The sequence below is a fragment of the Aquarana catesbeiana genome, linkage group LG08, assembly GCF_042186555.1.
Source record: "Aquarana catesbeiana isolate 2022-GZ linkage group LG08, ASM4218655v1, whole genome shotgun sequence".
In the NCBI taxonomy this organism is placed as follows: Eukaryota; Metazoa; Chordata; class Amphibia; order Anura; family Ranidae; genus Aquarana; species Aquarana catesbeiana.
The window spans coordinates 118,069,277-118,082,660 of record NC_133331.1 but is presented as its reverse complement, the minus strand read 5'-3'; the positions used below and the strand labels follow the sequence as shown (position 1 = coordinate 118,082,660).

The 13,384-nt window shown below is 41.3% G+C and overlaps 1 protein-coding gene across 1 annotated transcript in view; it reads left to right on the top strand.

Annotated features, from left to right (window-relative positions):
- PCDH15 (protocadherin related 15) overlaps positions 1–13,384 on the top strand; it is a 2,079,434-nt gene that overhangs the window by 573,704 nt on the left and 1,492,346 nt on the right. The window contains exon 5 of the mRNA XM_073596339.1: positions 2,959–3,119. Within this exon, the coding sequence (XP_073452440.1) occupies positions 2,959–3,119 (161 nt within the window). The remainder of the gene's footprint in view (positions 1–2,958; positions 3,120–13,384) is intronic.

Genomic DNA, 13,384 nt, shown 5'->3' with positions numbered 1-13,384 from the left:
GAAATGCATTGGTAACTAGTAAGGAGGCCTAAACTAATACACAGCAATCTATCTATTGTACAGAAAAAGGGTAAAAAAATGATGGATTGCATGTAGGAATATAGAGTATAATACTCAAAACATTAATCTACAAACAGCAAGACAGACAATACAAATGACAAGCATGTATACATAAAAGTGCTAGGAGTTGTCCTCATATTTACCAGTGGTTTGGCATGGGGACCCTCTGTAGGGTTTGGGTCTTCTCTCCCTCCATCTATGTTTAAGACTTAAACTAATATACATCTATCTGTCATAGACTTGCATTGGGTCATCCCGATTGTTGGAACTATCTAACCACTCTCCTCCCTCTGGGCATATCTCATCCAGGATTGGACAATTTCCCCACACCCTAGATTTAGCATAACTCAGCCCCACACTAGCACCTCCTCTCTTGGGGAGAAAATGAATTATTCCAGGTCATCACCTTCTCTAGAATGGGGCATTAGTTATGCAAGGTCATATCCTGGGCAAACTGTCCACTGCTGAACAGATGGCCATATTCTCGCCCTTTAAAGTGGGTATAGTGTTAGTTAGCAAAGGGATTGAAACGGCCTTGTCCAGATAATTACTTGGGCCCTGTATAGGCTGCGATAAGGAACTTAGTTTAGGTATTGCCCTTTCTCGCATAGTTTATGACGGGTAAATAGCAGAGCATCTCCTGTGGCCCACAACCCTAACATTCCCACATTTCAAAAGGAAATAGTAAATCAATTAGGTTCTCAAACTAAAGCCTGCAAATCTATTTCCCATATGTGTACATATCACTATATTAAACCATTAGTAAAACAAAATCCAATATCTCATGCCACTAAAAATATACATATAAAAATGTATTTACAGTTGCTAGTGGAGATTACACATAAACTTCTCATAAGGCAACAGTGGGCATAAACTCATAGTTTAAAAGGCAGGTGTGTTGCTTATGTGTATAATGTGTATAATGTTTTTGCTTTAATTGCAAGAAATACAAATGATAATTGCAGTTAAAGGAAAACTGTAATAAGATAAATATGCACATTGCCATTGCTGACTACTTTCTGAAAGTTTTAGTTTGCTGACTTTCATACTGACCCTCTGTCTTCAATTATGTGAGTCACTAGTTTAATAATAAGCATGCAGCAAGTAAAGTCAGAAAATCTGATTTATAAATCTTTTTTCAGATCAATGACTCAGAAGGTACTGAAATAGCATTCTTAAAGGGGAGGTCAGTAATTGCAGCTTACCTTTCCTTTTAGAAGAGACTTATTTTATTTATATTTAATGTCATCTACAGTTCATGATTTTAAAACAGTATCCTGAAAGGTGTTATGTCGCCTAAGAAATTAGGTCGCTGCTGTTTTTTTATTTTTTTTTTATTGGTCACTAAGATGTTCAAACCCTTCCCTGCTCTTCTAATTAAAATACTTAATGCTAGGTACCCATTGGAGAGATTCAGCTCACTTCCAGACATATAAACAGAAGTATTAAATTGTAAAAGTTCTAGCCCTTCTACACTCTATCCAAATCACAATACAAATGTCTGGAGTTGCAGTTTAGGGCATCAAAGAAAAAGACAGGGCACAATTTTTTCTAGCTGATATAAGGTGTGGGATGGTTTACTAGAGAAAATGTAAGTGTATTTTTTTAAAATGTATTGTGCCTACTCTGTCTCACTGTAAGCTTTCTATGGGTTGCTGCAAAAAATAAAAAAAATAGATGTAAGTGCATGTCAGATGAATGATGCATAGGGATGAGGTGCAGTTTGCCACTACCATTAGTGTACTTAAATTCTGATTGCTAGCACTGTGCACAGTCCACATCTTTGCTGCCATTTTTTTATTTTTAGTGAGGTTTTCTTTCAATTTTATTTTGTGGATGTTTTGTGGTCAGCAGTCACTTTTAACTAGTGGTGTTTTGGGGGAATTTCTCTAGTTTTAATTTAAAGTTGGTAGAGCAGCAAAGCTTCCCATCAAATAATAAAAAAAAAAAAGGCTTTTTTATTTTAGGGGTGGTGTTTTGGAGTTTTCATTACTTTTTTAATTTTGTGATGGTAGGACCTTCTTTAAATTTGGGATGCTTAGAGTGCACAATTTATTTGTTACTGACCATCTGGTAATGTAGCTGCCTTTTTATTTGCAGTATGTTGCTGCATCATTTAAAAAAAAAAAAAAAAAACTAAATGCAAGACCAGTGTGCTACTAAACCACACTTCTTTCTTTCCGACTCTTTTTCTGTAGTATACTTTGACCAATTCTCTCTTACTGTAAAATTGACCAGCATCGGTAAATTTTTAATGCTATATCATTTGAAGTCTCTTAGTTCTAAATAAGAGTTTGATAGTAAATGACAGGCGGCCGGATAGTTTTACATAAGCGAGAACAGGGAAAGCCCCATTGAACAACTCCCCATTTTCTATCTGCCAAGCAAAGCTGGCTTTTTACTGTTTGATGAAAAAAACATGTGTCACTGCTGAAGCTACCTGGAAAAAAAGTTTTTTTTTTAGGAACTGAGATGAATCAGATTGGGGTGCAGCTGCTGTATATAACAAAGCTAACTGTAGCACAAAATCATGAGAACTGTATGTAGCCTTAACTACATACAGTGCAGCACTATGTTCTGGCAGCAGGACAGGAACCACACCCCTCCCCCCCCCCCCCCCCCCCACTCTCCCACATTTTTCAGCCATTCACAGGAAGATTTGTAGGTTCTGAATGAATGAAAAGATTCCTCTGATTGACTGAGGCAGAGATCATGACATCATCCACCCACCTCTCCACTTGCAGAATTATAATAAATATAGTATGCATTTTTTGCAGACTTTTAAAAAGAGTAACTTTAACACAGCTGTATGTTTAATATTTGATTTGAAAAACCAAATACAAACATGAAAATGTATGTACTGAACAATGTTGTATTTTTTTTTTTTTGTCACAACAGGAACAATCATAGTGGACAATATGCAAATTACAGGGACTGCTGGTGGACCTAATCCTACTATAAGGCTAACTTTGAAAGAAAATGCAGACTACTGGGTGATACTGGATCCAGTTACTCAGAAGTTATATCTTAACAGCACTGGGAGAGTACTGGATAGAGATGTAAGTCTATTTATATAATTGTAATTATTTCAAAAATGACTAAAAAAATGTTAATTCTAAGGAAATTTTGCAAATCCAGTAAGTGAAAACTACAGGTCAAATGTGCCCATGGTTTTCAAAGCCCTTAAAGAGAACCTGTTGCAAGACCATTTGTTTCAATAACACTCTTCCCATAAAATGATATCTGTATTTAAAAAAGGTTATGCATGTTATTTAGCTGTGAAAGCCTCCCTTGTGTAGACCTCCAAAAGCCCTGAGGCTGCTACTGTGTAACGACATCATGGATGTAATGTCAGCAGCCCCATCAGGCTCAGAAATATCACTCAAATGACAGTCTGTCTCCCAGCAGCTACATAAAAGGTTATGCAGGCAAATTAAGAGGTACTATCTTGCAAAGGGTTGATATAAACTGTGTTAGCTCATTGGTTAAAACTTGTCAATGATTCCTTACCCCTGTATAAACTTACCTTTGAACATTGGAGAAAAAAAAAACTTTTTACAAAATCTGGGGTAAATGGCTTTCTAGTCCCCTTATTCAAGCCCCTATTTTACAACAGCCTTAACCCCTTCAGATCTGTGCTATAGCCTAATGACAGCTAAAGCGCGGATCTGCTTTGCTGGGAGGCCATCAATAGATGTCCTCCCCTTTGCACACTCCAGCACACCCCCTGAAGGGCACGTGCAGCACATGTGATCACTGAGTCAATGAGACTCAGGTTATCACAGATCGGAGTAGGGGGTCGAACCCGGCCCCTTACCACATGATCAGCTGTCAGCCAATGACAGCTGATCACATGATGTAAACAGAAGATTGGTAATCTGATAGCGTGAGGAGAAAAAAGCCAATCACCGGCTTCTGTTGAAGGGACATCAGTCCCAAAGAGGAAGTGGTGAAGCGGCCTCATATGTGCCCACCAGTACCACCTGCCAGTGCCCACAGTGCCATGAATCAGTGTTCACCAGTACATAAAAGTGCCAGCAATCAGTGCCACCTATCAATGCCCATAAGTGCCACCTATCAATGCCCACCAGTGGTGCCAATCAGTGCCACCTAGCAGTGCTGCCTACCAGTGCCCATCAGTGCCCATTACTGCCACCCATCAGTGCCAGCTATCAGTGCCACCTATTAGTGCCCTTCAGTGCCACCTATCAATGGCCATCAGTGCCGCCAATCATTGTCACATCTCAGTGCCCACCAATGCCACCTCATCAGTGCCTCCTATTAGTGCTCATCAGTGCCACCTTATCAGTGTAGTCTCATCAGCGTACATCAATGAGGGAGAAAAATTACCTGTTTGTAAAATTAACAAAATATAAAACGGTTTTGTATTTTTTTTTAAATGGTCTTTTTTAATTGTTTTAACAAAAAAATAAAAAACCCAGAGGTGATCAAATACCTCCAAAAGAAAGCTCTATTTGTGAGAAAAAAATGATAAAAATTTCATTTGGGTACAGTGTTGTATGACCGTGCAATTATCATTATCATTTAGTGACAGCACTAAAAGCTGAAAATTGGTCTGGGCAGGAGAGGGGTTTAGGTGCACAGTAAGCAAGTGGTTAATGATGTTCTTTTTATGAACTTAGTTATGGTAGATGTTGTTCCTGATACTAAAGTGTATTCTATGTGACATTGCTGGTAAATAATACCATGTGACATGTGAGACAATGTTTCTTTATTAATAATCTTTATCGATGTACACTGGATTTTATGTAGTTTATTTTATGTACACTGGAACTGTATGGTGTCGTGCTGTGCGGTGTGTGTGGTGTTGGTTTTTTTTTTTTTTTTTAAATCTCTGTTTTAAAGTCCAGTACATATATCTTAAAAAAAAAAAAAAAAAAAAGAGGTGGGGCAGAGATGGGCCTGCAGAAAAAAGTAATTGGACACTTCAAAAAAAGAAGAACATTATTACATCCAAGGATGAAAAGGGCTGTACTAGGGAATTGACTCTACCTATAAGTCAAAAAAGACAAATTCAAAGGTACATTGAAAGTAAATTGTTTATGGAAATGGAAAATGCTGGAATTAAAATACTTGAAATTTCTGTTTGCTGACAGAGTAGCTTTAAGTGCAGTAAATGTGTCCTAATGAGCTAAATTTCAGCTAGCATGAATCAAACCTGCAATTATAAACTGAACTATTGATTGAGTTCTTTTATCCCCTTCCTACCTAGGCCAATTTTCAGCTTTCAGTGCTGTCACACTTTGAACGACAATGGGCAGTCATGCAACACTATAGCTATGACGTTATTTTTTTTTTATCTTTTTTTTTTTTTTCACACAAATAGGGCTTTCTTATAGTGTTATTTAATCACCACTGGGTTTTTTTTTGCTAAATAAACTAGACAGAACATTTTGAAAAAAGGCATTTTTCTTCATTTATGTTATAAAATTTCGCAGATAACTGAAATGACCCAGATCAGTGTATATTATTTTGTCTGTAGGACTCCACATGCTATGGCATATATCTTAAATCCTGATGTATTGACAGATCTCATTTCTTGAGGTCTGAAAACACCAGGACATTACAAATATCCCCCAAATGACCTATTTTTGGAAAGTGGAAAGTCCAAGGTATTTAATAAAAGGCATGGCAAGTTTTTTTGAAGTTGTAATTTGTTGTCACAATTTTTTGGAAAATTAAGAAATTTAAAAAAATGTTTTTTTTTTTACATACTGTCGCCAGTGTAGTGCAGCGTTATCATATAATGGGTGTGGTGGTAAACAGGGACACTGGCTGGTGACAGTATGTACAAAAAATATTTTTTTTTCTTTTTTTTATTGTTTTTATTACTTTTTTTTTTAACACACTGTGACCAGAGCAATACAGTGAATTTTACTACTCTGGGGAAGTGGTCAGGATTTTTTTTCCATGTAAAAATTGTTTATACTAGTGAAACCATTTTTACTGCATGAAACAGATTCATTCAGTGTGTTGTGTTGTGATTAGCTGTGATTGGTCACATCTAATCACATGGTACAGATGGGCTGTGATTGTCCCTGTATGTGCCATATGGTTACTGCAACCAATCACAGCTAGCAACACAATTGTACACAATGGATGGCATGAAAGGAAGTCTTCCATTGTTTACAATTGTTATGTGATCTGCTGTAATTGGTCACAGTGATCACATGATACCAGCAGCAGGCTGATACACTGATCAGTCGCAGCGGGGCCTCATCTGGGAAGACATCATGACATTCACCTGAATTGGCAAATGCCCCCCCTCGGCCATCATTTTGCTATAGACCAGGTGGGAACTAGTTTACTATAGTAATAATATAATGCAACCCTTAGATATACTTCTTAGGTGCTAATGCATTTTTGGTAAGTGTTTAGAGGTTTAAAAATATGCAACTCAGTAAACACTGTTCAATATGTTCAGTAATGTTTGATAAAAAGCACTAAAAGGAATGAGGAATACCCTTGGGGTGCATAAAATGTTAGTTCATTTGACCTAACCTATTGTGATGGGATTGTTCCATCTCTTTGATTAGTAAACAGCTAACTAATGCAAATGTTTAACTATTTTGTATCATATTTAATATATTAATTTGGTAAACCCTCACCTTACATATTTTAGTAAATCTAGACAAGATAGTAGAAGCAGACATATATAACATGCGAGGCTAGTTTTAAATATAACAATTATTAATGTAATACCTAAATCAATTGACTTGATTGTCATATTTCTAGAGCCGTGAATGTGACTTTCACCAAACCATTCACTGCAGGTGAATCAATTTAAACCATACGCACCAAGAAGATACACCTGCAGCAGTGGTGGAACTACCGCCGTAGCGACCCACAAGGGCGTTATGGGGCCCGCACCTGAGTGGGACCCACACAGGGCTGATCCCATGTGGGTGCGTGGGGTGCAGTACACCCGGGCACCAGAGAAGTGGGGATGCTGAAGCACCAGAGTGCTCCCCTCCTCCTCCTCCTCTTCCTCCTCTTGTCCAGAGGCAGCTCTCTCCACTGACATCACTGGGGGGGCGGTCCGTGCCTGACACATGTTGTCGTCCTCCTCTCTGTGTCTAACTCCTGCCTGCTGTGATCTGTTCTCCACCCGGGCAGCATGGCTGTACATTGTCCTCTCCTCTCCAGCTGCCGCCAGGTGTTTTTATGTACCCTAATGGGGAGTTTGTCCTGGTAGGGGGGTCTGTAATAATGGAGGGGGGTTTGTCCTGGGGGGTCTGTAATAATGGAGGGGGGGTTTGTCCTGGTGGGGGGGTCTGTAATAATGGAGGGGGGTTTGTCCTGGTGGGGGGTCTGTAATAATGGAGGGGCGTTTTTCCTGGTGGGGGGGTTCAGATTTGTGTCCCGGGCACCTTCATTCCGGGACAATACAGTGTCCCAGAATGAAATAAGGACACATAGCCACCCTAATAAACACTGCCAAACTGGTTGCTAGGGCCGCCCTGCCTCGCGTCTAGCAACCAGTGATGTCATTGGCAGAGTCAGCCAGAGGCTGAGCATCGCGAGGGCCGCCTTACCCAGAGCTGCCCTGCCCTGCGCAGCGCTCCGAGTCCCCCACCTCCTCTCCTTCTCCACCTCTGGCCACAGCAGCAAAGAGAGAGCAGCAGCCAGAGCCCAGTCCAGAGTGAGCATCTGTATCTCTTCCTCCAGAGGCATTCTGCGGTGCAGATCCAGTTTGGCACTGGGCACAGTTTGGCAGCCTGTGCCCAGTGCCAGCCAGTCCTGGGGCCAACTCCTGCTGCCTGCAGTGCATTGCCCGCAGCCAGACTTCTCTCCTCCGCCCGCGAGGGCCGTGACCTGAGCCGCCCGACTGAGTGCCTGAGGGAGAGCCCCCCAGTCAACTTCCAGGTTTGTAAAGTTCATTTTTTGTGGGGGGGCTGTTTGCAGGGGGGGCCCTATACAACGTTTTACTATGGGGCCCTGTGATTTCTAGTTACGCCCCTAACCAGCAGGAAATGTTTGGTTAGTGTCACATTAGCTGCTTTATAAATATAATCATGCAATCAGGTAGGCCCACACAACTACATTGTTGTTGCTAAACCTAAAACACTGCACAAGGAGATTATAACTTGAATAGTTATGAATAGTCATTTGTTTTTTGCTTACTTAGTTATGTAATTATTGTGCACAAATGTGTAAAGTATGTGTTTTTGTTTTTTTTTTTTTTAATTTATTGAAATTTTTTCGATATGCTATTCATAAGGAGAGTAGGTAAATGTCATGCCTAAAAAAAAAAAAATGGGGCTATTACCTAGGATTAACCACTCCCTGACTGCCCCACGTATGTGTACTGTGGGGCGGCGGCTCCTACAGGCAGAATCACAAACAGGTATGCGATTCTGCACTTCTGAGCCAGTGACCAGCTCCCGCTGTGATTGGACACAGCAGGAGCCAATCAAAGGGTCCAGCGGACCTGATGTCCGCCGGGCCCCGCAAATCATTCTGATAGAGGCAGAGCGGCGGTCTACATATGTAAACAAGGCAGATCGCCGTTCCGTGGAAGGGAAGTCAGAGGTCATGTGTTTCTGCAAAGCAGGAACATGGATCTGTCTTCCCCTATTACAAGCACCCCCACACAGTTAGCAAGCACTCCCTAGGGACACTTTTAACCCCTTGATCGCCCTTGATGTTAACCCCCTTACCTGCCAGTGTCATTAGTACAATGACAGTGCATATTTTTAGCACTGACAAATCAGACACTAAGTATCACTTAGTGTCTGATTTGTCCCCCAAAATGTCGCAGTCTCACTATAAGTCACTGATCGCCGCCATTACTAGTAAAAATAAATAAAAATTCCACGGCATTGTGGGCGCGCGCGCGCCACTGCAGGCTTCGTGAGTGTGATCATAGGTCCCATGGACTCTATGTCCGCAGGGATACCCGCGATCGTCTCACGGAGAGGAAGAACGGGGAAATGCTGATGTAACGTATTTCCCCATTCTTCCTAGTGACAGGACACTGATCACAACTCCCTGTGATCGGGAGCGGAGATCAGTGTCGTGACACACATAGCCCATCCCCCCTACAGTTAGACCACATCCCTAGGACACACTTAACCCTTTCAGCACCCCCTCCTGGTTAACCCCTTCCCTGCCAGTCACATTTACAGTAATCAATGCATTTTTAATCGCACTGATCGCTGTATAAATGTGAATGGTCCCAAAATAGCGCAAAAAGTGTCTGATCTGTCCTCCATAATGTCAGTCATGATAAAAATTATCTGATCGCTGCCACTCTAGTAAAAAAAAAATATTAATAAAAATGCCATAAAACTATCCCCTATTTTGTAGACGCTATAACTTTTGCGCAAACCAATCAATAAACGCTTATTGCAATTTTTTTTTTACCAAAAATATGTAGAAGAATACATTTTGGCTTAAAATGAGAGGAAAAAATGTTTTTTTTATATATTTTTGGGGATATTTATTATAGCAAAAAATAAAGAATATTGCGTTTTCAAAATTTGTAGCTCTTTTTTTGTTTATAACGCAAAAAATAAAAACCGCAGAGGTGATCAAATACCACCAAAAGAAAACTCTATTTGTGGGGAAAAAGGATGTCAATTTTGTTTGGAAGCCATGTCGCACGACCGCACAATTGTCAGTTAAGGCGACGCAGTGCCAGATCGCAAAAAGTGCTCTGGTCTTTGGCCAGCCAAATGGTCCGGGGCTAAAATGGTTAAAGGCCTTGGCCTGGTAGTGGAAGAAAAGGCCGGGCAGTCCTAAGCCTCCAGTACTTTTAGTGTGACAAAGAAGTTGACAAGATAGACGGGGAGGCTTAAAAAAAAAAAAGAACGATGTACCAAGTGAAAATAGGACCTGGGTGCCCTCAATGGAAGCATTTGACTAAAATATAACATTTTAGGAAGAATCCTCATCTTTAGCCATCAATTTAATGCCTGAGTAGGTAATCTGAGTCAGTTGCCATTGAAAAGGAAACGCACTCTCCAGAGGTTCGCAATCCGCATGAGTGACATTAAAGGGCAAGGTAACGGATTTGCTCAAGTTTATTTAAAAATTAGAGAGTTTCCTAAACCTCTCCATGCATCCATATTACTGGGGAGGAGATTCTTTTCTTCAGGATCTTGCGGCCATAGCTGGCATCAGTCACCCACTATGTTTTTCATGTGTTGAGGAGCCTGCCAGGCCTTTTGGCTTGGTGTATGAAGTTGAGCCTTGCCCGTCAGGAGCCTTGTGCCCCAGTGGGCATGGTAAGGTCCTACTCCTTTGGGGGGTGGACAAGAGACACACGCTTAAGTGCACTTTTTGTGTGTGCTTCACATGCACCTTATTTGTACACTTAAGGCCTGTACACACGATCGGACATTGATCGGACATTCCGACAACAAAATCCATGGATTTTTTTCTGACAGATGTTGGCTCAAACTTGTTTTGCATACACACGGTCTCACAAAGTTGTCAGAAAATCCGATCGTTCTGAACGCGGTGATGTAAAACACGTATGTTGGGACTATAAACGGGGCAGTAGCCAATAGCTTTTGTCTCTTAATTTGTTATGAGCATGCATGGCACTTTGTGCGTCGGAATTGTCCACACACGGTTGGAATTTACGCAAACGGATTTTGTTGTCGGAAAATTTTATAGCCTGCTCTCAAACTTTGTGTGTCGGAAATTCCGAAGGAAAAAGCCAGATGGAGCCCACACACGGTCGGAATTTCCGACAACCAGCTCCGATCGCACATATTCCGACCGTGTGTACAGGGCATTAGATGTTTTTATTTTTGCGCACCACTGTACAAGTTTGTTTTCCTTCCTGTTGTCACCTCCCCCAATGCTCTCAATGCTCTATTCTTCAGATGCAGATATTTGGTGTGTATCCACTTGCAGAAAGCTGTTGATGAAGCTTAAATATCTCACAAGTAGGCAGAACAGGGCACTTTCACAGCTGCTACTGACTTAAAGCTACTTTGTGCCTGGGAAAGAAGGGGAGGTCGATGAGGGCTTGGTTACCCACTCCACCAACTCCTCTAGCATAACTGCTGCCAGAAAATAAAAGAACACATGCCCTGCCTGTAGATGCTGCTTTCCAGCCATGACTTTGGTCTGTGGAGATGGACTCTACTTGCCCCTGACAGCTACATGGGATCTAATTCTGCCTCTCTGTTTGGGCCTCCCAGACATGATGTTGTTAAAGTGAGGCTTATTCCCTATGTTCATTACCAGTTATGGCAAGAGCTTTGTGTGGGGGAAGTGGTACTTGGGTGCAGTGGAAACTGTGCTGCTTTTATGGACTAAACTGCACCACAATAATATGCTGTGCCCCAATACAAATAAAGAGCAGCTTTTGTTGTCTCACTGTTGCTGCTGCTGATTGATTATCAGTGCAGCCTCCCTGAGGATGCCCACCCAGGACCACCATGGATGCCATCCATGGCCACCAGGAATGCTGACCATGGATGCCCACCCAGGGCCACCAGGGATGCCACCCAGGACCACCAGGTATTAACTTTAAAGGTGCCAGTCAGTGCCCATTCTAGAGGCCAATCAGTGCCCAGCAGTAAAGCTTGCCAGTGCCACCTATCAGAGGCCATCAGTGCTGCCTATCAGTGGCCATCAGTGCCGCCTATCAGTGCCACATATCAGTGCCCAGCAGTGCCGCCTATCGATGTCTATCAGTGCTGCATATCAGTGCCACCTATCAGTACCCATCAGTGTTGCATATTAGTGCCTCACTATCAGTGACCATCAGTGCCACCTTAACAGTGCCTGTTAGTGTAGCCTCATCAGCGCCCATCAGTGAAGATGAGAAATTACTTATTTACAAAATTTTACAACAAACAAAAAAATTTTTTTTTTCCAAATTTTCGTCTTCTTTTTTATTTGTTTAGCAAAAAAAAAAACCCCAGTGGTGATCAAATACCACTAAAAAAAGCTCTATTTGTGGGAACAAAATGATAAAAAAAACTTGTTTGGGTACAGTGCAGCATGACCACGGAATTGTCATTCAAAGTGTGACAGCACTGAAAGCTGAAAACTGGTCTGAACAGGAAGAATGGGAAAGTGCCTAGTATTGAAGTAGTTAAACATTGGACAGGGGGGGGGTAAAAGCAGGAGAGAAAAAAAATTCCCTTCCGACTACCTCAGGTGGGAAGGATTCTTAGGAATGGTCAGTAGTAAACTTATACCAATAAACAAGGTTGGTTAGAACCCCTAGTAGAGAAACAAAGTCTTGTTTATTATGAAGGGTTTACTGTATGGGTCATAAAACCACTAGATGTAATGATGAAAGTAGTCTGTAGAAAGAATTCCTCAGATGCCGTTACTCAATGAAGGAGTGCCACCTGGATTCAAAGCGTTTGTTGCACCAGTCATTTTGCAATATGGTGTCCAGTTTTTCTCTAAATAGTAATGTTTTAAGGTCTATTTTAATTTCGGATAAGGTGGGCAGTGCTGGGGAAATCCAATGTTTAAAGATGATTCTACGAGCAACTAGAAGACTTATGAGTGTCCACTGGTAATTTTCTTGGAACTTCAAGGTATGGAAACCTTTGGAGGGATTCCACATCTTTGGATATCCAAACCGAAGGAGCATGGGATCTTTTGGTAGTTGGTTACACCAAGGATGAATAATAGGACTTGATCCCAGTATTTTGAGATGGGTGAACATGTCCAACGATGGTGAAATAAAGTTTGCCTCTGGAATGAGCACCAAGGACAGGAGCCATCATTTAGTGTAGATTGTGTAGTAGAGAAAGGAATATATGCTCTGTAAACCAGTTTGAACTGTGATTCCCTACAGGATGCATTTGTTACCAGTTTTTGGATAATTGCATAGCCTTCTAGGATTTTATCGATGATATTCTCTCCAGATAAATCCTTACTCCAAGTTTTTACTGAGGTGTGGTGTAATGGTTTTGTAAAAGACAAGTTCAGTGGTTTATACAGTAGATGTCTGCAATTGAGTATTATTGCTCGTTAAGCAGCTTGTCTATCAGGGAAGATCGAAATCTGATGTGTTTTTTTGGGCAGATTTTATGTATAAAGTCTGAGATTTGTGAAACTGTTGGTTTGGTATGTGAAAATCCTCAGCCAGAGAATTGAAGGGCTTGAGAGATCCAGTGTTCTCATCGAATAAGGAGACTGCGGATATCAGCCCCTTATCTCTCCATTTTGAGAATGGCTCGTACTGAAGCCTTGAGGGAACATTGGGTTCCTTTGGATGGGTAAGCATTTGGAGACAAAAGGTGAGAGGTCCAGATTTTTCCTTGTCTCCCTCCATGCAATAACTGTGTCTTGAATCAGTAGGTTTTGCTTAATATGATTG